Source organism: Nicotiana tomentosiformis, chromosome 7 (assembly GCF_000390325.3).
Source record: "Nicotiana tomentosiformis chromosome 7, ASM39032v3, whole genome shotgun sequence".
Lineage (NCBI taxonomy): Eukaryota > Viridiplantae > Streptophyta > Magnoliopsida > Solanales > Solanaceae > Nicotiana > Nicotiana tomentosiformis.
This window is the reverse complement of record NC_090818.1, coordinates 23,688,793-23,713,628: the sequence shown is the minus strand read 5'-3', so window position 1 is coordinate 23,713,628 and position 24,836 is coordinate 23,688,793. Positions and strand designations below refer to the sequence as shown.

General features: G+C 39.5%; 1 protein-coding gene across 3 annotated transcripts; it reads right to left on the bottom strand.

Annotated features, from left to right (window-relative positions):
- Positions 1 to 5,676: 5,676 nt before the first annotated feature.
- Positions 5,677 to 10,197, bottom strand: LOC104087466 (riboflavin synthase). Of its 3 annotated transcripts, XR_004504556.2 has the most exons (3): positions 9,291 to 10,196; positions 6,452 to 6,669; positions 5,677 to 5,982 (listed from the first exon to the last, which is right to left on the bottom strand). XR_004504556.2 is itself a non-coding variant. In XM_009591942.4 (2 exons), the coding sequence occupies exon 1, from the start codon at positions 10,144 to 10,146 to the stop codon at positions 9,298 to 9,300; it is 849 nt and encodes a 282-aa protein (XP_009590237.1). In that variant the 5' UTR covers positions 10,147 to 10,196; the 3' UTR covers positions 5,677 to 6,669; positions 9,291 to 9,297. The 3 variants fall into 3 exon arrangements, 2 of the variants coding, with proteins under 2 accessions (XP_009590237.1, XP_070037490.1); XM_009591942.4 differs by having other exon boundaries at positions 5,677 to 6,669; XM_070181389.1 differs by lacking the exons at positions 5,677 to 5,982; positions 6,452 to 6,669 and adding an exon at positions 8,823 to 8,839 and having other exon boundaries at positions 9,291 to 10,197.
- Between the last annotated feature and the right edge of the window lie 14,639 nt (positions 10,198 to 24,836).

The window sequence follows — 24,836 nt, the reverse complement described above, 5'->3', positions numbered from 1 at the left end:
CCATGTCTCACTCCATTGACATTGATGGAGTACCAATTATTTGAGATCAATCTTGCAACCATATCAATCCAACATTCAGAAAAGCCTAATAGCCTCATGGTTTGACAGAGGTAGTCCCAAGGAACTCTGTCAAAGGCCTTTGCCATGTCTAGCTTAAAAACTATATTACCATTGACATTGGGCCTATTCAAGTTATGAATAAGTTCTTGAGTAAGAATGACATTATCTGAGATTGACCTACCTTTAAGGAAACCAGTTTGGTTTGGAGAAATAATCATGTTCATAAGAGGGGCTAGCCTACTATTAAGCAACTTTGAGATAATTTTGAAAGTGAAGTTGCTTAGACTAATAGTCCTGAAATCAGTGAATTGTTGCGGGTTATCGATTTTAGGGATAAGGACAAGGCATGTATGGGTGAATGATCTGGGAAGTGGTTGCCCAAAAAAGAATTCCAAAACCACCTGATAGAGATCAACAAAAATTATATTCCAGCAGTGTTGAAAGAATTTTCCAGAAATGCCATCAGGGCCAGGCGAGCTACTACTCTCCATGAAAAATACTACCTGTTTCAATTCATCCATGGTAGGGAGTTCCTCTAAAACCAAGTTATCTTCTTCATTTATTACTTTGTTAAGCCCCTTGAGCTTTGAAAAATTGCTGCAAGTATTTTCTTGTGTGAACTGCTACTCAAAAAAGTTAATAGCTTCAGTAGCTATATCATCTTTGTTCTTAATCCAGGTACCATCTTGCTTCTTGATTCTTGTAAGTTGTAATTTTTTCCTTCTGGAATTAATTACAGAGTGAAAGAACCTAATGTTATTGTCGCCATCCGTAAACCACTTCAAGCCAGCTTTTTATCTCCAAAATGACTCTTCATTTTTTATGTGTCTAATCAAATGTGCATTCACATTATTATATTCCATCCTATTACTTTCAGAATTGTCATTTAGACATATTTCCTCTAATACCTCAAGCATATTCTACAATTTCTTGGTCTTATCAAAAATATTCCCAATAGAATTCTTGGACCAAAATAAAAGACTCTTACAGGCATTTTTTAGCTTGAGATGAAATCTCCACAGAGTGCCTCATTCTACTTGTAGTTTCCAAGCTTGTTCCACCACTTGCATAAAACCCTCTTGTTCAGTCCAAAGATCTAAGAATCTGAAATACTTTTTAGGCTCCAATTGTGGATTGGAAGTGGAGACAAGCAAATGAGCATGATCAGATCCAGTTCTGACCAAGTGTATGACAGTGGTATCTGCAAAATTCTCTAACCATTCCGAGTTAACAAGAGCTCTATCCAATCTTTGCCCATATCCTCTTAGTAGGTGCCCAGCCATTACACCACGTAAAAGGACTGCCAGTGTAACCAAGATCCAAAAGGCCACTATCCACAATGCATCTGATGAAGGGAGAGTTATTAGACATATTGCGGATTTTCCCCCTTTTTTCTCCTGAGGATCAGTAATAGCGCTAAATTCCCCAATCACCATCCATGGAGATCTAACTCCATTAGAAAAAGATTTGATGTTATCCCATAGAGTCTCCCTGAGATGAGCTTCGCATTTAGCATACACTAAAGTCATGTATAAAGTCTCTCCATTATTATCAATTGAGCAATTGATAAGTTGAGGAAGGTCTTCCATAACAATACAGTTGATAGAGCTATCACCAAAGAATCAGATTTTATTGTTGCAATTGGCATATGCAAAATCAAACCCAAGTCCTCTCCTAAATTTTTCTAACTTTTGACTTCCGCTGAAAGGTTCCATGATAGTAATGAATAAAAAGTTGTGAGTTCTTTTGAGTTGCTTAAGTCTGTCAAAGGTACCTTGTGAAGTGATGCCTCTAATATTTCAAATAAGTGACTTAATTATTAAAAATATGTAGATTGATCATCATTGTCCTGTGAAAATTTTACATGAGGAATGCCTTTGCCTCTTCTATTACCTCTGCCCTCCCTAAAGGTGTGTCCACCTCTGGTTAATGAGAGTCCACCTTTGGTTACCTCATGCCCCCTAGGTGAGAGGTGGTGTCTGACAGTTGCATCTCCAAAGGCTTGAACGATTTCATCTGGTGGTGGTGATTGATGTGAGAAAGCTTCTAGCAATCTGTTAGTATGATCATCGCTGGTAGCTGATTGAGCATCAAGAGTTTCCTCACTTTCAGACTGATCTTCAATACTTTCAAAGTTATTCTCAGAATCACTAACAACTTGATCATTTTCAGCAATTTCTGAATCTTCCCCCTTCAAATTCGGAATCTTCATCATTTACAATATCCAGCTCTAATTCATCACTACTCTCTAAGGGATGGTTAATAGGATTGTTAGCTGGTGGATAGGATTCGGAGGCTGGATTGTCAGGAGGATGAGGGTCTGGAGGCTCTTGAGAAGTGGGATTTGTGTGTGCATTTTCTGTCTGGTTTCTTGGTAGTGGAAGGCTAATTTGTAATGTCTTTCGAATTTTTGGAAATGAGATGGATATATTTTGCTGATGTGGAACAACAAAAGTAGAGGCGATATCAGAACTACTTTGGTGTTTTGGCTTGGTAGTACTATCAAGGAGCATCTAAAAACCTTTCTTAATGGGAGATTGTACATTAGGACTGGTCTGAGGTGTTATGTTTTGAGGTTTATTAGCCTTTGCATTTAGATTAACTTGGCTTGACTCAATTGTTAGTGGAGTTGGTTGTTTTGTACTATGAAGCTTATGAGTATTGGTCTGTTGTTTGCTCTGATTAACTTGCCATTGCACTTTTTTCTTTGGTCCATCCTTGTGCTTCGATGCCTGGTGCAATTGGGCTATATGTTCAACTGGATTGTTCTTGTCCAAAACTTGTTTCTGTTTGTCTTGTGTTCCATCATTTGTTAGTTGTATAGTTGGTTGATTTGCCCTCTCTGATTGTGAATTTTTCCCTATGAGAATGACTTCCTGATGAGGTTGTTGTGGTAGCATATTCAAGTTAGTATTTCCAATTGTGTATTGATGTAATTTCTTATTTCCTTTTTGAACTCTCCATTGATCATCAATCTCCTCAGTGTTGGCTGAGGCTTGAGCTTGAACTTCTTCATCTCTTTTCTTATTTCTGCAGGAGAGTAGATCAGGTCCTTGCATACAACAATATTTGCAGTATGATGGGGCACCCTCGTATTCGATATCTAACCAGTATCCATCTTCCTCATTACTATCTAACCTCTTAAATCCCAGCCAGATTTGATCTTGTCTAGGCTTTAAAAGGTCAATTTCAACTTTAAGCTTAGCCACATTACCCTTAGACTTAGAGTAAGTGGCTATATCAGGGGCCATGGTAGTACCAATTGAGCTAACCATTCTGGAGAAGGTGTCCCACCTAAAAAGATGTCAGGGGAGCTGACGAATCAAAATCCATACAAGGACAATTGTAGTTTCACATTCAGGGGCAAAATCAGGGGTCCATGTAATAATCTTCATTATATATGGGCCAAGAGTGATGAATGGTTTAAAGTATATGTGGTAGAAGTTTTCTTCATTGGTAAAGCCAATATAAACATGATTTGTATCATAGTAGGCTATTTTAACAGTACCTTTGAGAGGGATATGACTGATGAACAACCTCATTACTTCTTCCATACTAGGTTTACCTCTGGTGAACTTCCCAACTATTGTAAATTTGCAATCTCCAGCTAATGTAACAAAATAGTCATGGGCAGTGAAGTATACTGTTGGTTTGCCCTCACGAGTACCGTGTGTAATTTCCATCGGTTGCTTGGTACTTGAGCTATTGGCGAGAGCAGCTGACACCGTAGCTGAGAAAGATGACTTAGACACTGGGTGTGGTGGCTTGGTTTGAACTTTGGAATTAGTATTTGAGCTAGAAGGGGGATTTGCATTCTGTTGACCATTGGAGTGGGAATTTTGGATAGTATTGATGTTTCGGTTGTGAAGAAGAGGGGGGTCAAAGTTATTGGAAACCTTCAATTGTGGTGGAAGAGTGTTGTTCTTTTGGCTATTGGGGAGTTCGGGATTTGGCGTTGAGTTAATATTTGTGCCATCCAGATAGACCGCATCTTCATGTCTAATTTGAGAGGATGTTGGGTGTGAGGTGGGGGTAATTTTGCCGACCATAATTGATGGAGTGGTTTGGGGTGTCGAGTTGGTGGTAGATGAATTCTGATGGTGAGGTGTCGTATTTTGATTGGTATTTTGTGGTGGTGGATCCGGTGGGGCTGGTGGAGGTAGTTGAGGGACCTCTAATGGTCCAGTAAGGTCAGCTGAGAGCATAGAAAGAAGTCAGAGAAAAATTAGTTAGAGAGAGAAATTAGGTATAGGTATAAAATTTAAACTCTGATTTATATAGGACTAAAATCACTATTAGTTCTATCTTTTGTCCGAAGAAACCTACCCTGCTTTTAATATAAAGTAGAAGTATAGATAAATACAGATATTGATAAACAGAGGTGGACTGATGCTTCACTTTATTTCCACTTGTCCAGATCTCCAATCCATAGTTCATACGTAAGCCTTTTGATGTTTCCTTTCTTTTTTGACAATGGATACTTAAACTTGTATTACATACACTTTTTAAAAGTTGTCAACCTTAGTGTATAATTAATCAATTCACGAAAAAGAAAAGGAAGGACAAAACTACAGCCACAGCAATCGTGTTAGTATGGGGAAAAAAAACATAAGTAAATGAGCCAAAAATTATATTTTAAAAAAAAAAAAAAAAAAAAGGTTGTCTCAAGAGCCAAACGCTTCTACATAGCTTCCATCTATCTAACCGTCGATTCACATGAAACATGTTTACAGAAGTTTGACTAAATAGAAAATGAAATGTCATTCATGAGGCACAAAACTGTTATATTGGCATATCTTAATCATTTTATTACCACCATCCATTTTTTATAAGGAAAGATTATGGTCACAAGGCAATTGAAAAGATTGCAACTTGGACACCAATAGGATGAACATCTCTTCAAGGATAAGAAGACTGTCAATCTCTCCACTTCCTATCAGCAAAAGTTGAAAAAATGTAAGTTGTGGAGTATATCTACTAGAATAGTATATGTTACACTTTTTTTCTTAATCCCATAGTTTGAGTTTATTGGTGCACCCCATTCCAATTGTTCGATGATATGCCAAAAATAATCAAATAATGTTTATTGTTTTTCTTTTGACCGAGGGGTAGGGATTTTGTCTATTGCATGACCTTTTTTTATGCGCCGTCATTTCACACAGTAAGCCTTTTAATGTTTCCTCACTTTGAACAGAAAGTAAGTCGATGAAGTAACGTAATCCCTCATTTGGGTATAGTTAACTTTAGTGCAAGGCATCAAAGAATTAATTTCAACAAAAATTCTTCGTCAATTAAGACAGGAAACAAGTATATTACAACTAAAGACGGATCATAGATGTTTAAATCTGTACATACATTCGTTGTGACAATAGATACTTAGCTTGTCTATATATGCATTTTTTAAAAGTTGTCAACCATATATATTAATCAATCTAGGAAAAATAAAAATATACATACATTTTTTAAAAGTTATTCAACCATATAAATATTCATCAATTCAGAAAGAGAAAAGAAGTGGAGAAACTACAGCCACAGCAATCGTAGTTAGTGTGGAAAAACACATAAGTAAATCAACAAGAGCCAAACGCTTCTACGCATTTGGAATCAGCTTCCATCTATCTAGATTCTAGCCAACAATTGACATGAAACATGTTTACAGAAGTTTGACTAAATAGTAAATGAAATGTCATTCATGTGGCATAAAACTGTTATATTGGCATATATTAATCATTATATTACCACCATCCATTTTTATCAAGGAAAGATCATGGTCATAAGACAATTGAAAAGATAGCAACTTGGCCACTAATAGGATGAACATCTTTTCAAGGATAAGTAGAGTGTCAGTCTCTCCAGTTGGCACCCTGCCATCACTTCAAAACTTACACAATTTTCTCTTTCATAAGTGTAATCATCTTGTACCTGAAATTAACAAATCCAACTAATATGGATAAGCACTAGGTAGACCTACTAAGACGAAATAAAACGCTTCCTATCAAAATGTTCTTCAATACTCGAACAAAGAACCTCTGATTAACGGTAAAGAAATCTCAAATATCTCATCACACTCCTCTTCCCTGTTGGTTAAACAATTGTTATTGGGGCCTGTTCACTTCCGTCTTACATTACAAGAAGTCCTACATGCGCAATAGCAAGCACTGAAATAGATGTTTATTACCAGCACTAAACAAATGCGAAAAGAGGTAAAGGAATATGCTAAACTTTTCCTTTTCTTTCTTTTCTCCTCTTCACTTGAACCACAAAATCATCGTCTACTGTGACAACTAACACACAAACCCAATATAACAGGATCAACTGAGCGAGGAACAGAAATACTGATTACAAATAAGTCCTTTGAAGCACAGCCACAAATGATGCAGCAAGTTTTTACCTCAATATTGGTAGTTGGCATACTTTATCTTGTGCATGAAACACCTACTGGGTGCATGTGACATTTATTGCTCCTCTTGGCTGATTATTTTGCCCCTGTGAATTCTCGCAGACAATAATCCCCGAAGCAAAAAGAAAAACCAGCATGATGGTTTTATTCTTGTCGAGCACAAGAACAAAATAACTCCTCAATTCTAGCCAGCTAAATGAATGTCGAACCTATAAGTAACAGCGAAGAAATGAGACAAAAGATTAAATGTGAACAGTACAAGTCCTTTATCCATCTTATTTTTCTGTGTAAGTAAAGACTAACAGGCATTTTCTTGCATCAATACCTCTCACTCATGATGAGAGCTAAGAGCTTGCTCGAATACAGCCTTTAATTTATAGTTGCAATCTTTCATCCATTAGGCAGGGATAGGTTTAGAGGAGGACTTGGTTAAACAGGAATTAAACTAAGAAAGGGAATCTGCAAAACTCTTAGCAGAAGGCCATGTTGAAATATCTTTCCAAGACAGAAGAAATAAGCAGCACAAATTTTGACTATGCAAAGTATCAGTTCACTATTTATGTTGGTAAAATTCGATATTTACAAACATCCCAAGATAATGGAAGACAAAAAGTCAGGAAACATGGAAATATCACAGATATCAAAAATCTAATTCTGAATATTAGCAACACATTTTCTGGTTGCCTATTGAATCATAACTAGCATTCAAGACAATAGTCTTCCCCTATTAGACCAAATTCTTCTACAGAAAAAAGAAAAAAAAAATGCCAATCTCAGGGAAAAGAAGAGAAACGAAGCTTCAAATATGCTAAAACTACAGAAAAGCTCTCATGCTACAATGTAACCAACTCTATATTCACATAGCTACATGCTGCAGAAATAGCCTAAAAGTAATGGTTGTAAAATAAAAAAGTAGAGTGATCATGGTTGGACAATTACCACTGGAGGAGATTTTTCCAGATATTATCAAGTTGCCAGCTATAAGGAATTTCCACTAGTGGCTGGAACCTGCACTTAAGAAGAAACCTTAACTACTGGGAACTCGACTCCATCAATGAGTTACTTGTGATGCTGATACATGTTAACCATGAAGAAAATGTAGGTGATTTCTTGGTTTGGAAAGGTGGAAAAGGTGGCAGATTCACTGTGAAGGCTTGTTACAAAACTATCTGAAAGATATGGGAAGATATATTGAATGCTGGCCAGGAAAAATTATTTGGAAGACTAATGCATTACCCAGGGCAGCATGTTTCACATGGATTGCAGCGCACAATGCATCACTCAGGATAACCTACAGAAGAGGGGCTTTAATATTTACAACAGATGTTATATGTGTAAAGAAGCATTAGAATCTGTTTATCATCTTTTATTACATTGTAAGTACAGTTAGCAGCCATCGGTCTTTTTTTTTGGGGTAAGTAAAGTATATTATTTACCAATGAGCAAATATGTACAAGATCAAAATTTGAAACAGAGATTGGACAAGACCCCAATCTCAAGACTCATCTGCCTACTCATCTACATTTTCTTGCCAGAACTAGACTAAGGATAGAAATTAAGTTACTCTAGTTTCCTTGCTAACGTAGGCCTCAAGGTACATCTACAAACTACCTCCTGTGTGATCGGTCAAATAAGAACTTCAGGTGGTCCCCTTAAAAAATAATCAGAAAAAAAAACGTGGTCTATTTTTCTGAGTACTTTTGAAGTTCAATGGGTTATTCCTGGAAGCATTCAGCAAACCTTGAGCAGTTGAGAGGGCAGATCATCTCAAATGGCAGCAGAGGCTATGGAATGCATTTCTTATAGGCATTTTTGGTGCATTTGGCTAGAGAGAAATAACAGATGCTTCTCTAGTAGGAAAGAGCATATATCTTCTGTGAAGTCCAAATGTCTTAATAGTCTTTTCTATTGGTGTAAACTGTAAAGAAAGTATTGTTACTGATTTTGAATCTTTATTTGAACTTGTGTACTCCTTCAATCTGTAGAAGGAGATGATCCTTTCTCTTGTACCATTACAGTACCTTTTTGGTACTTACTAATAAAACTTCTACTATATATATACATACATACATATATATATATACAGGGTCAAAATATTGTATCGGACATGTTTGGCACCAAGAAATCACACAACGTGTGCACTTTCTTCACCAAATTTCTAAAATGTTCCGAGTAACTGGGGACACAACTCAACATGTCAGAGTTCATGCTTCGACATGTTTGCTATTAAGTGGAACTGCTTTTAAGAGAAAGTAACTAGACTGAAGCAACTTAATTGAGACAAACGATGATTGAAATCTGCTATCAATGCAATTACAATCCCGTTCAACTGCAATTATCAATTAGTAGTTTAACCTGCTTGCACTGTGATCAATAACCCTTCACATTACCAAAAAAACAAAATCAGCATGATCAATCTCAATCTGAACAAGTTTCATAACTCTTTAGTACTATAAAGACTTGTACAACCTTAGCATGCAACTAAAAAGCGGCACTCTTCTCATTGGCGCTTACACTATATAAACCTCAGCAGATTAATACATCAGTACAATCAGCCAAAATAATGTCTTCCTACTTGCTGCTTGAGTTTTTGCAAGATTGATTATCTGCAACTAGTAGTCTAACATTACTAAATTCAGGTATAAAAGTTCAGATACATTTGCCCTGATCAAAGTCCGAGCCAGGTGATATTGTTTATTTTTATTTCACTGAAACACTATTCCACAATACACCTTGAGAGAATCTGGATAGAAAAATCTCTGAAATTCAAGATACAAATTATGCCAAAGGCAGAAAGTTACAAAGACAAAATGAAGTACAAAGATACAACCTTTTTTTCATGAAGATTTGATGGCATTAACAAAGCCACTACTAAGAAGCCTCTCCACATACTTCCCCAATATATCCACCTCAAGATTAACCTTCTGCCCCACTTTCTTCATCGGAATCACCACATTTTGCTGAGTGTAAGCCACCAACATGAAGTTAAAACAGTCTTCTTCTATAAACACATCTACTACAGTCAAACTAGTCCCATCCACAGCAATAAATCCTTTAGGCACAATGTACCTCAAAATTTCTTTCGAAGTCTTAACCTTTACCCACAGAGAATCCCCTTCAGGTTTGAGCTCAACAATCTGACCAGTCCCATCAACATGGCCTTGCACAAAGTGACCTCCCATTCTAGTAGTAGGCCTCAAAGCCCTTTCCAAATTCACTATAGACCCTTGTTCCAATTCGATCAGAGAAGTCTTCCTCAGCGTTTCTGGAGCCAATCCAACACTAAATTCACACAACTGTTTGTCGAAATCAGCGACGGTTAGACAAGTACCGTTGACGGAAATACTGTCGCCGAGGTTGATGTCTTCAAGAATGAGGTTAGCTTTGATTTTCATAGTGAAACTATCGGGATTATCGTAACCCAGTTGTTTGATTTTCCCGACTTCTTCAACTATGCCGGTAAAAAGGGAGGTGATTGTGGTAGAAGAAATATGAGATTGTTGAGCTTTTAGAGGCTTGATAAAGAGATGAGAAATTGAAGGAGATTTGAGAGATAGGGTTTGTGGGTATTTTACTCTTTTGAGCTGAGGATTCCATAGATTGAAGATGTTAGGGTTTTTGGGGGAAGAGATAGATGGGTTTAAGGGCTTGGAAAGAGAAGCGCCGGAGGATGAAACTGTTGCCATTTGCTCTTTCCGATTCTGCTCTAAGTTTTCCAAACTTTCATTGTTATAAAAGAATTTTATAAAATTATTCTCAACTTTGAAATGGCATGTTGCATGTTACTTTTGTATTTTCCACTTGATTTATTCTTATAAAAGTATTTGTTTATTTAAAATCATTTGCTCCCGAATAAAGGCTTTGAAATGGCATGTTGCATGTTGCCCCTGTATTTTTCATTAGTATTAGAGCTTAACTTATGAAATTATTTGTTTGTTTAAAATCAATTGCTCCCAATTAAAATTTGGCTTTGACATGGCATGTTACATGCTGCCCCTGCATTTGCCCATGGGGAGTCATTTGGTTTGATATATTAAAAATAATATGCATTGCATAATATTTATTAAAAATTATTTTGTACACAAAAATACTCTCCAGATTCTTTAGCTTTATATATTTTCTTTGCAAAGCTTTAGTTATTCATTCTTAAAAATAAAAAGAAAAAAGTTAGAATTCTCACTTAAACTAGTTGGGAAAAAATTGTTATCTTGATATATTGGAGATGAAGTGATCCATACTATATAAATATAGAGCATAAAAATAAAAAATAAAAATAGTCTATACTCCAACTAACAAATAAAACTATGATAGAATTTAGGGGTAGGCATAGTTTGGGAAAATCCGAAATTCAAATCGAAATCCAAATTTTTTGGATTTTCGGATTATGGATTAGATTTTGGATTTAGGTATTAATTTTTTTGAATTTCGGATTGGATATTGAACTTGGTACTTCGGATTTTTGGATATCCGAAAAATCAAAAAATTTATACTTTATATTTAGTCAATTATCCATATGCTAATAGTAATAAGTTCAATACCCTACCTGTTAGATATTATCTCATATATTCAATATTAATTACTAAATTACTGTCAAAATACTTTCTATTTGGACATGATTTTACTGTTGCTACTTCTTATCGGCCGTATTAATGTCTCTGTTATATATTTTTTATAATAATTTCATTACTTGAATACTTTGGATATTCATTTTTGTAAAAACTAGAAACGTCTAAACTTATATGCTCAAAATCGAAATTTATAATAACCAAACTGATTAAACCGAAACCGAACTTAAAATATCCGATCAATCCGAACTTATTTGGATTGGATTTGGGTTGTCATTTCTTCAATCTGAAAACCGAAAATCCAAACCGAAATTCTCATATCCAATCTGAACTGCCCGAACGCCCGTCCCTAGTAGAATCCCAAATTGAAAGGGTAGTTCTGTCTTTTTACATGCTTATCCATGTATTAAAAATTATGGTATAGCTAGTTTCATGGTTTGCTATGTATAAGAATAGTACTAAATAAGGTGCATAACTAATATAGGTATTAATTATACATAGGTTGAGAAACGCTACCAATCAAAGAATTAATAATAACAAAGTTAATATATTTATTATTTTCCCTAATACATCATACCAAACGACTACATAGTGTTAAAGCTTAACTTATATGATATATCACGAGGGGTAATTTCGCTTGTGGTCACTCTACTTTGTTTCAATTTCACAAAAGTCACTCAATTTTCGTTTATAATTTAAAAGTCATTCAACTTTGACCACATCACTTAAAAGTCACATCTGATGGAATATGGATATATCATCACCGGAAAAATGACATGGCAAACTTTTAGTTATATTTTATGCCACGCGAGCAACCACATAGAATTTTAACAACGAATTGGATAATTTAATACATGTTGTGCTTGTTCTTGCTTGGATGTGAAAAGTCGTAGCCATGATTTTTTTCCTTAGCATATTTGGCCAAGCTACTAAAATTAACTTATTTGAGAAGTGTTTTTTCTTAAAACTGTTTTTCTCAAAAGTACATTTGATGAGAAGCAGTTTGTGGTTGACTAATTAATTTGAAAAGTATTTTTGAGCAGCAATTAGTGTTTGACCAAACTTTTAAAAGGTACCTTTATGTGTATTTTTTCTCAAAAGCGCTTTTCAAAAAAGTATTTTTGGGGAAGAAACTACTTTTTCCTACTTCTCCTTAAAAGTATTTTTTGTTCTTCCAAAAGTTTGGTCAAACACTTAAACTTGGGGGGGGGGGAAGCATTTTTAAAAAATAAAATAAAATACATGTTTAGAAAAGCTTGGCCAAACAAGCTATTAATCACATGGATTACAAATGCAAGTCATAAGAAAGTTCTTTTAAATTGTCATTCTAGCAATATTTTAATAAGGAATACCCACAAATACAGGAAGCCTAAGCCGACAGCTTAAACAAAAGAAAGACACAAATATACCACACGGTATCCTATGTGGTTGCTCACATGGCATAAAAAATAACTAAAAATTTGCCATGTCTTTTTTTCGGTGATGATATATTCATATTCCATCAGGTGTAACTTTTAAGCGATGTAGCTAAAATTGAATGACTTTTAAGTTATAAACGGAAATTGAGTAACGTTTGTGAAATTGAAACAAAGTTGAGTGATCGCAAGCGAAATTAACCAATGTTGTATAACAAATTGAAAAACGCCCAATATATCCTTATAATTTGCGAAAAGGTCTAAGTTTGGTTTATTTATCTCCTTGTTGTTACAATTTTGGCTCGAAAATGCCATTCTCACTAATGACGGGAACATGGATGAGCCAAACTTCCAACAAAGGGTAAAGTGCGACCTTTTCGTAAAGAATAAGGGCAGATTTGAATTTTTCTATTATATATTAACTAGTCTCGAGTCAGTTAGATTAGCAAACTTGCCACGTGGCTACCCTGCCCATGGAAAAATGTAGCTCCAAGCAACTCAAAACACTTGGAAATATTCCCACACCACCTCTATTCCATCATTAAAACCTCAAGCTTCTCCACGACACAACCAAAAGGCGCCATGGCTAAAAAAAGAGAAAAATAAATTTCGTTTTTGGATTCATCGTTAGCTCCATTTTATGTGTAAAATATGTGGTCTTGAAGTTTTGGAATGAATTTCAAAGATAAAAGATGTTCTCCTGAAGAGACTAGCATGGACAGCGGCGGATTCAGTATTTTTATCAAACGGGTTCAGCATATGAAGATCCGGTGACTGACACTCGAATTTTGGCTCGACTAATTCAGATTCACGTCGAAAAATTCTCCCTTCGAATGGGAGGGGTAAAGAACTTTCTACCTACTCCATATCAAAGGTTCGAACTCGAGACATACACCACCACAATCCTCGTAGGTAAATATAAAAAAAAAATGCCCAAAAAATTTAATAAAGCAAAATTTTATTAATTGAAGAAAATAATAAAAATATATTATTGTATTTTAAAGTAGTGGATCTTTGAAGTTGAGTTTTTCGCCGGCGAAAAGATTCAGCCAGATAAGGGGTTTGAGATTTGGGATGTATTTATTAGTTCTGTATCTTCTTAGATTTAAGATTCTGACTAAAAAAGTAAAATTGTTTAGTTTTCTTTTCCCTAAATTATATGTGTTTACCCGAAAAATTGGATAATATTAAATTTATGTATAATTCTAAGGATATGTAATATCATTTGATATAAAGATAACGATACAAGTATTTTGATTATGAGAATGAGAATGATGAACAGAAAGAATGAATAAGATGAGGTAAAACAAGTACAAGGAGATATCTTTGTATATGAGAAAAGATCTTTTTGTTCCAATTTATTCCGTGTCCTCATAGCTTACAAGGATCCTCCTTTTATAGTAGAGGGTCATTACTTTATTTATAATAAAAAATAATAAAATAAAGCATATAGTGGAGGACCCATGATGATTTGTCTCTTCCTTGATTCCCGCCAAGATTCTTTCTCTTGATACGGTTGCAATGACTATTGTCTGTGAGCTCGATACTGGCTCGAACTCGTTATTGGGTCAAGCCCTTCAGTCTTGGCTCGAGTTCGACCTTCAGGATGAGCGTCGTGCATTTCTGACCTCGAAGCAATGCCTTGCGGATCGATTTGGTAACGGGCTCGATAAGGTTATCGAGCTGACTCCTCGAGCAGCCTTCGGACTCGAGGCTCGTTAGTACTGTCTTCGAAGCTCATTCCTAAAGTCCCACTCCGACTTCTTACCACTTGAACTCGATCGAACGTAGGAAGGCCGAAATCTATTTCGACCATATATAGATAGTCCCCTCGTTTCTCACGGAGGGTGTGGTGAGAATCGATATGATTTTCAACGGTTCGATCAGGTTATGAGCTGACGTTTTAACAGGGATCGATTATGACGTATGTGATAGCTGTCCCATCGATTTAGCCTTTCAAGGTATTTAATGCTTGTCAGATGGCGGTCGGCCACCTCTGATATTGAACCGTCGTGATGCGAGCCTATAAATAACCCTTCCATCCAAAATTTACCACTTTTATGCATCCACTCCCCCAAATTTTCTAATCTTTTCTTTCTATCTCGTCGCTTGCAGAGCCATCTACACCAGAGTTTTGGTGTCGTCAATTTTTCACTTTCCTTTGTCTTTCTTCCTCTCATATCAATGGCCAAAACTTTGAAAACTGTACCTGAGAAGGAGAAAGCTTCTTCTTCATGGTCGTCCGGCGACAAGGCGCTAGTGGAGCCATCCACCTATGACTACGTTCCCGGAACGTGTACTCTGAAGATCAATTTTAAGGTTGAGAATCCTTCATCTGTCCCGGGTTGATGCGAGCACGTGTCGATGTACATGTGCTCTATAACGGAGGGTCATCTCGAGGCCGTTAGAAAAGACTGCAACTGGGGTTCCGAGGTTGTGTTGCAAATTCCATCCCCCGAAGAGAGCTTCATCACCCATGTGGAGGGGCTTTTAAGTGTTTACACTTATCCCTTCACATTGGGTCCGGTCGACCCGTTGATCATTGATTTTTGCAAAAGATATCAGGTCACCCTCGGTCAAATTCATCCCTCTCTATGGCGTATAGTAATCCTACTTCGCCTCTTCTCCATCAAAGCCGGGGGCTGGATTTTTCCCTGAATCACCTCATACGGTTGTATCGGCCTCAAATATTTCGAGGATTAATCAGACTTCATCGTCGGGCATCGAAGGCTTTGATGTCGAGCATCGACGAAGACAAGGATCGGGGTTGGATGGGGCGTTATATTCGGGTGAGGACTCGTGACCTTATTCCGGAAGAGAAGATGTCGTTCCCCGAGGAATGGAATTTTGACCGTAAGTGGTTCTCATAAGACGTTGCTTTTCGTATCCTTTCCCGATTTTTTCTGATGCCTCTTTCCTATATACAGCTGCCCCTTGGATGCTACAAGCGGTGCCCGACCTCGAGGATTGGGTTCGGAAGTTAGTCTCAACTTCCTCTTATGCCGAACGCGCTTGGCGTGATTTGGCAAAAGGTAGATGGGAGGCCAAGAACCACGGTAAGGTTTTACTTCTCGTTTCCTTCGAAGTGTTCTTTGTGCTCTATTCATTACCGATTTCCTTTCATGCAGGTGTAACCAAGTACGCCGCTTTGAGGCCTTCGAGCGGTGAATAAGGAACCAAGTCCCCGGTCCTGAAACCGGGGAAAGATAAGAAGCGAAAAGCTGCCTCTTGGTCAGAGGGCCCCAAGCCCAAAACTCAAAGGGTGAGGAGGAAGGCAATTGCTCTTCCGATTGACTCGGTCCAACGATTGAGAGAAGAAGAAGAAGACGACGACGAAGAAGAAGAAGAAGAAGAAGAAGAAGAAGGCGGTGCCTCGGCTTTGGTGATCCAATCTGCGAGAGCTATCGAGGTCACCAAAGCTCCTGAGCTGATGGCGGCTGCACCGGTCGGGGTTGGCCCTGGGATCCCAAGTTTTGATCGGAACGCCCCGAGTGATTCGCTTGGGGCTATAACAGTGGGTCATTCGCCTTCCCTTCCTTCTTTTTCTGAGGAGGCGTTAAAGGAAGCTCGAGAATTGAAGACCCCCGATATGGGCGGAGGCTCTAGTGTAGGGGATCTCTTTCGGGATTGCTTTACTGGAGTCGATGATGCTTTCGATATTGGAGACGCTTCTCTTCTACTATAAGAGGCCCAACGTTTCATTACTCGGGTAATGATTTTACTATACTTGGTTTCTTTGTTCTTTTCCGAACTTGACTCGTGTTCTTTCCTTACTGTGCAGGCCATTATTAGGTTTCGAGTCGACCTTAGCCAGTGTGAGGTCGAGCTTCAGAATGTCTCGGGGGAGAGAGACGCCCTGCGGCTTCTTAGCAGCCAAAAGGACGAGGCTATAAAGGACCTCCAAGCAGATTTGGCTAAGGCTCGTGAAGAAGAGGCCGAACTTGATAAGCAGGTGAGCCTCATTCTGTTAAAGTATGGGTTTGACTCGACTGTGGAAGTTAACTCTTCGCTGTCTCAGCTGCAGCAAAAGGTTGAAAAGATCGGGTCACTTCGGGAAGAAGTCGATCAAATCAAAGCTGAATGTAATCGGTGGAAGGAGACTATCGACCGCCTTCCTGCAGAAAAAGAGACCATTTTGACCAACTTATTATTGGCCGATGTTCAGCTTCGAAACGTTAAGCAAAAGGGTTCGGCTCAAGCTAAGAGGATCGAGGAGCTTGAAGCTCGGCTTGCTGAAGCCAAGGCGGAGGTTGAGTCATCAAAAATCTTGGCGGATAAGTCCATTGCCGTGTATCAGGCTGATGTCGAGGCTGCTCAGATGGAGGCACAAGAGGCGGCGGATACTGCCAACACTCTAGCACATTGGATTACCGAACTTGCTAAATGTAGGTCTTGGAGGGAGACCCTCGAGGAGATATACGCTCGAGGTTTCGACCTTATTGAAGAAATAAAAAAGGCTAAAGAGCTCGAAGCTGAAGCCTTGGCTTCTGATGGCGATAATGATGATAATGACGATAGCAAGAGCGGATCCGAGGATGGAGAAGAGCCTGACAGAGAAGCAAACGCCCCTGAGGATAATCAGGAAGCTTAGTTCATAATGTTTTATGTTTGTAATCAATCACATAGAAATATTTGTATATAGACAACTTGGCCGATTTGTGAAGACTTTATATGTGCCTTACAAATGTTTTCACAAGGATCTTAACAATTCAATCAAATTTGGACTTCGTAGTCTCTATGATTGATTGTTGATGTAGCCCTTAGGCTTACTAGGTGAGTCAATGATTCGAACTTGAAGAAATATAATCCGTAGGCGTAATAGTCGAGTGAGTGCTTGCTTGAACTCGAAATGAAAGTAGCCCGTAGGCTTTAGTCGTCGAGTGAATAATTTGAACTAGAAGTAATGTAGCATGTGGGCGTAATACCGTAGTGAGTGCTTGCTCGAACTCGAAATAAAAGTAGCCCGTAGGCTTTAGTCATCGAGTGAATGATTCGAACTCGAAGTAATGTAGCTCGTGGGCGTAATAGTCGAGTGAGTGCTTTCTCGAACTCGAAATGGAAGTAGCCCGTAGGCTTTAGTCGTCGAGTGAATGATTCGAACTCTAAGTAATGTAGCCCGTGGGCATAATGGTCGAGTGAGTGCTTGCTCGAACTCGAAATGAAAGTAGACCGTAGGCTTTAGTCATCGAGTAAATGATTCGAACTCGAAGTAATGTAGCCTGTAGGCGTAATGGTCGAGTGAGTGCTTGCTCCAACTCGAAATGAAAGTAGCCCGTAGGCTTTAGTCGTCGAGTGAATGATTTGAACTCGAAGTAATGTAGCCCATGGGCGTAATGGTCGAGTGATTGCTTGCTCGAACTCGAAATGAAAGTAGCCCGAAGGCTTTAGTCGTCGATTGAATGATTCGAACTCAAAGTAATGTAGCCCATGGGCATAATGGTCGAGTGAGTGCTTGCTCGAACTCGATATGAAAGTAGCCCGTAGGCTTTAGTCGTCGAGTGAATGATTCGAACTCGAAGTAATGTAGCCCGTGGGCGTAATGGTGGAGTTTATCTTAATTCTGATTGCATAATAAATCTCCAAATATAGGAATTTTTCTTGGATATAAGTCGTTATACATGTATTCATGTTTCGCATCTGGATTCGGGCCAACTACATGAGCATGGTTCGTTTTGACCATTTTGGCTCTTACAACTTTTCCTACTGGAACCCCGTTGTTGCGAAATAACTTTCTTGTATCAGAACTTGATATATTTAAGGGCTAATGCCCCCCAATATTCGAGGTCGATTGTACGGAGGCCTCAGATACTTGTTGTAAGTGAAGCACGATCATTGGTTGCCTCATTAAAAACCTTGTCGAAAAACCCATTTGGGATAAAACCGGTCTAAGGGAAAAAGAGTGCAACGCGTGCTTTCAAGCGATGGGTCCATCTTAGCTCTTGTTCGGACTTCTGCAGGGGTTAGTTTTGAAATATAAATGAATATGGAAGGGTCGTACCTTAGCAGTAGTATCGTTTTAGATGTAACACATTCCAACTGCTTGATAGTTGTTTGCCGTTTATAATGCCAAGTCTGTACGATACCTTTCTGACGTTCTTGAGAACCTGATATGGTCCTTCCCAATTTGGTCCTAGTTTTTCTTCGTTCGGATTTCGTGTATTGATGGTGACTTATCTTAACACTAAGTCCTTGGGGTTGAAATGGTGGAGCTTGGTTCTTCGGTTATAATATCTTTCGATTCGCTGCTTTTGGGTGGCCAATTGGACGAGAGCAGCTTCTCTTCTTTCGTCCGATAATTCGAGGCTGGTATTCATAGCCTCGTTGTTTGATTCTTCCATCGTGAATAGAAATATGGTACTGGGTTCACCGAATTCGACTGGTATCAATGCTTCGGACCCATATACTAAGGAGAATGGGGTCGCCCCCGTACTGGATTTTGACGTTGTTCAATACGCCCAAAAGACTTCGGGCAGGATTTCTCTCCATTTTCCTTTAGCGCCGTTCAACCTCTTCTTTCGGTTTTGAATGATAGTTTTGTTCGTTGATTCGGCCTGTCCGTTCCCACTGGGGTGGTATGGTGTTGATAGTATCCTTCTTATTTTGTGATCTTCGAGGAAATTTGTTACTTTGCTGCCAACGAATTATTTCCCATTGTCACATACTATTTCGGCGGGTATCCCGAATCGGCATATGATATGATCCCAAATAAAGTCTATTACTTCTTTCTCTCTTATTTTCTCGAACGCTTGCGCTTCAACCCATTTAGAAAAATAGTGAGTCATAAATAAAATGAATTTGGCTTTACCTGGGGTCAATGGCAGAGGGCCGACGATATCCATTCCCCATTTCATGAACGACCATGGGGATAGGACTGAGTGAAATTGATCTCCGGGTTGATGGATCATTGGCGCAAACCTTTGACATTTGTCACATTTATGAACAAATTCCTTCGCATCTTTGCCCATATCAATCCAATAATACCCTGCTCTGATTATTTTTCGAACTAATGTATCGGCACCTGAGTGATTCCCACAAGTGCCCTCGTGCACTTCCCGTAGGATGTAATCGGTATCTCCTGGACCCAAGCATACTACCAACGGTCCATCGAATGTCCTTCAATATTGCGTTCCGTCCGAAGCCAACGTGAATCGAGCAGCTTTAGTCCGTAGGGCCCTAGAATCTTTAGGGTCCGATGGGAGCTTTTCGCTCTTTAAGTATTCAATATACTTGTTTCTCTAATCCCAGGTCAAGCATGTAGAATTTATCTCGGCGTTACCTTCTTCGATTATCGATCTCGAAAGTTGAACGACAGTCCCCGAGCTCAAGTCATCTACCTCGACCGACGATCCCAAATTCGCAAGCGCATCGGCCTCATTATTCTGTTCTCGTGGAACATGCCGTAAAGTCCATTGTTTGAAATGGTGAAAAGTGACAAGCAGTTTGTCTAAATACCTTTGCATTCTACCTTCTCGAACTTCGAAGGTTCTATTTACTTGACTCACCACCGGTAAAGAGTCATAATTGGCTTCAATGACTTCTGCTCCCAAGTTTCTAGCTAGCTCGAGACCTGCTATCATGGCTTCATACTCGGCCTCGTTGTTTGTCAACCTGATAGTTTTAATAGATTGCCTAATAGTGTTACCCGTGGGTGGTTTCAAAACTATGCCTAGCCCGGACCCCTTCATGTTCGAAGCCCCGTCCGTAAAAAGGATTCATACCCCTGATGATGTACCCGATTTCAACAGGAGTTCTTTTTCGACTTCGTGTACGAGGGTTGGCGTGAAATCGGCCACGAAGTTTGCTAAATTTTGAGACTTGATAGCCGTACGGGGTTTATATTCGATATCGTACCCACTTAGTTCGACGGCCTATTTAGCCAATTGGCTTGATAGTTCGGGCTTGTGCAAAATATTACGAAGTGGGTAGGTGATTAATACACATATGTGGTGACATTGAAAGTACGGTCTTAACTTTCTAGAGGCGCTTATCAGTGCAAGTGCCAATTTTTCTAGGTGCGGATACCTAGTTTCCGCTTCTCCTAAGGTCCGACTTATATAATAAACGGGAAGTTGCCTACCTTGCACTTCTCGAACGAGGATACCGCTTACCGCAATTTTCGATACTACCAAGTACAAGTAAAGTTTTTCGTCTGTTTTTGGAGTGTGAAGTAGTGGTGGGCTCGATAGATATTGTTTTAGCTCCTCTAATGCTTGTTGGCATTCCGGTGTCCAAGCGAAATCGTTCTTCTTTTTGAGTAGAGAGAAATATTTGTGACTTCGATCTGATGACCTCGAAATGAATCGGCCTAAGGCTGCAATCCATCCAATTAGCCTTTGTACAGCTTTCACGCTGTCCACGACGACGATGTCTTCGATGGCTTTAATTTTATTGGGGTTAATCTCGATTCCCCGATTTGACACCATGAAGTCGAGGAACTTGCCCGAACCGACACCGAAAGCACATTTTCGGGGTAGAGCTTCATGTTGTATTTCCTCAAAATTTCAATCGTTTCCTGCAAATGGGTCAAATGGTCCTCTGCGCGCAGGGATTTAACTAGCATGTCATCAATATAAACTTCCATTGATTTACCTATTTGTTCTTCGAATATTTTATTTACTAGGCGTTGGTAAGTAGCCCTTGCATTTGTTAGCCCGAAGGGCATCACATTATAACAATATGTTCCATATTTGGTGACAAATGAAGTCTTTTTCTGGTCCTCCGGGTTCATCTGGATTTGATTATACCCGGAATAGGCATCGAGAAAAGTGAGGATCTCATGGCCGGCCATGGCATCGATCATGCGATCGATGTTGGGAAGCGGAAAGGAATCTTTGGGGCATGCTTTGTTCAAATCCTTATAGTCCACACACATTCTATGTTTGTTCCCTTTTTAGGCACTACAATTACGTTGGCTAACCATTCGGGATATTTCACCTCCCGAATGGACCCTATCTTGAGAAGTTTGGTTACCTCGTCCTTTATGAATGCGTACTTTTCCTCGGACTGGGGTCTTCTTTTTTGCTTCACCGGTCTGAACCTAGGGTCCAAGCTTAGCCGATGCGTCGTTATGTTCGGTGGGATCCCTATTATATCTAAATGGGACCAGGCAAAACAATCAATGTTATCGATAAGAAATCGAACAAGTTTGTTCCTGAGTTCGGGGCTCAACCCCGTTCCCAGGTATACCTTTAGTTCGGGCCAATGCTCGATTAGTATGACTTGCTCCAGTTCCTCAATTGTTGATTTGGTGGCGTCAGAATCATCGGGGATCACGAAGGATCGAGGGATCCTCTGATCATCATCTTCTTCAATCTTCTGGTTATCTGGCTGGGTCGAAGCCGACATCTGTGATTGCTATTTGGTGTTCCGTTCTTCTTCTGACCCGATCCCTTAATCGGCGAAGGCGAGGATATTGATTTCGCTTCCTCGATGGCGAACATTTCTTTTGCGGCCGGTTGTTCTCCGTATACTGTTTTGACACCTCTCGATGTTGGAAATTTGAGGACCCGGTGTAGGGTCGAAGGTACAGCTCTCATGTTGTGGATCCATGGCCTTTCGAAAAGGGCGTTGTATCTCATATCGCCTTCGATCACGTGAAACTTTATTTTCTGGATGGTTCCGGCCACGTTTATTGGTAGGATTATCTTGCCTTTGGTGGTTTCACATGCCATATTGAATCCGTTTAGAACCAGAGTTGCGGGTACGATCTGGTCGTGCAGACCGAGCTGTTCCATGACCTTCAATCTGATGATGTTGGCCGATCTACCTAGATCGATTAATACACGCTTAATTTTAGTTTTATTCATGAGTATGGATATTACCAGTGCATCGTTATGAGGTTTGGATGACTTCATCATCGAAAGAAAAAATCCCTATGGGCGCGTAATCTTGAGTCCGAGATCGTTTTTCCCTCACAATCGATGTTTTAGAGCGTTTAAGCACTGGTCCGAAGGTGCCCTTTGTTAAATAAGCGGGCTACGTCCTCTCTTAGTTGCCTGCAATCTTCCATTTTATGGCCATGGGTGCCATGATATTCACATATTTGACTGGGATTCCTTTGGGCAGGATCGGTCCGCATGGGTCGAGGCCATTTAGTATCTTTGATGCGTCTGATAGCCGACACGATGGCGGATGCACCAACGCTGAAGTTATATTCTGATAATCGAGGTGCTTCTATAGGATCGGCATATTTATCAAATCCGCTCTTGCTCAAAAGTCCTCGAGAATTTTGCCCTCGATCAATCTTTCGGTTGTTCCGAACTGTATTGTGTGCTGAACCATTATTCATCCGATCTGTGACGTATAGTTGATATCGGTCTCTGTTCGACCTTTGTTCTCTGTCGATCTCCCTTTGGTTTTTCGTAGCTGTCCTGCTCTGATGCACGGGTCCATACGGATCTCCCAACTGATCATCCTCGACCCTAATTTTCGATTGATATCGGTTGTGTATATCTGCCCAGGTTATTGCTGGATACTCGATCAAATTTTCTTTCAGCCGACGTGATGTTGTCGAACTTAGCTCGTTCAGCCCTTGGGTGAAAGCTTGTACGGCCCAATCGTTTGTGACCGGTGGCAATTCCATGCGTTCCATTTGAAATCGGGATACAAATTCCCTCAGCATTTCATTACCCATTTGCTTCACTTTGAAGAGGTTTGATTTCCTTGTTGCAACCTTTATGGCACCAGCATGTGCCTTTACAAACGAATCTGCTAACATGGCAAAAGAATCGAAGGAATTTGGTGGTAAATTATGATAACAAATCATTGCTCCCTTCGAGATGGTTTCCCCGAACTTTTTCAACAACACAGATTCGATCTCATAGTCCTCCAAATCGTTACCTTTGATGGCACATGTGTAAGAGGTGACATGTTCGTTAGGATCGGTCGTACCGTTATATTTGGGAATTTCGGGCATATGGAATTTTTTGGGGATTGGTTTTGGGGCCGCACTCGAGGGAAAAGGCTTTTGTATGAATTTTTTCGAATCAAGCCCTTTTATCATTGGTGGAGCCCCCGGGATTTGATCGACCCTGGCATTGTATGTTTTCACTCTCTTGTCATTGGCTTCGACTCGTTTTGTGAGTTCCTTGAGCAATTTAGTAATTTCAGGAGTGGTCTCTGATTCATGCTCGTTTGATTTCACTATGGCGGGCTCCGTTCTGGGGGTGATTTCTCGAAGCGTATTGGAATCCGGTCTGCTTTGTATATGAGTTTGGCTCTGTAACTGAGCTATTGCTACTTGTTGGGCTTGTAGCATCTCGAAGATCATACATAAGCTGGCCCCGATTTCCCCCGTGTTATGGGTGTCTCGAGCTACGGATCGAGTACCGCCTTGAATGCTTCTTTCCGGTTCGGAACGCTGATTCGCCTCCAGAGCTATTTGTGAATTGACATCCAATGGTACTTCGGCTCGAATTTCGGGTACTTCGATTCGAGCCTCAATGCCATCGTCAAGTGGCCTTCCGGCCCCGGGTGCCAAGTTGTTGGTTTCACCTTGAAGGCCGGCTTCGTGGTCGATAGGTAAAGCCATTGCTGATTTGAAGTTGTAAGCTGGTGTGTAATGTAGATTTATATCAAACAATCACTGTTATCCTTAGCCCCACGGTGAGCGCCAAACTGTTTACCCGAAAAATTGGATAATATTAAATTTATGTATGGTTCTAAGGATACGTAATACCCTTTGATATAAAGATAACAATACAAGTATTTTGATTATGAGAATGAGAATGATGAACAGAAAGAATGAATAAGATGAAGTAAAACAAGCATAAGGAGATATCTTTGTATATGAGAAAAGATCTTTTTGTTCCAATCTATTCCGTGTCCTCATAGCTTACAAGGATCCACCTTTTATAGTAGAGGGTCATTACTTTATTTATAACAAAAAATAATAAAATAAAGCATATAGTGGAGGACCCATGATGATTTGTCCCTTCCTTGATTCCCGCCAAGATTCTCTCTCTTGATGCGGTTGCAACGACTATTGTCTGTGAGCTCGATACTGGCTCGAACTCGTTATTAGGTCGAGCCCTTCGGTCTTGGCTCGAGTTCGACCTTCGGGATGAGCGCCGCGCATTTTCGACCTCGAAGCAATGCCTTGCGGATTGATTTGGTAACGGGCTCGATAAGGTTATCGAGCCGACTCCTCGAGCAGCCTTCAGACTCGAGGCTCGTTAGTACTGTCTTCGAAGCTCATTCCTAAAGTCCCACTCCGACTTCTTACCACTTGAACTCGATCGAACGTAGGAAGGCCGAAATCTATTTCGACCATATACAATATGTATATAGAAAAAGTAAACAAGTTAAATGTAAAAAAAAGAGAGGATAAAACTGTGAACTTATACATAGACAAGACTTTTCTAAGTTACTATATTTATATCGGAAAAAGCCAAAAAG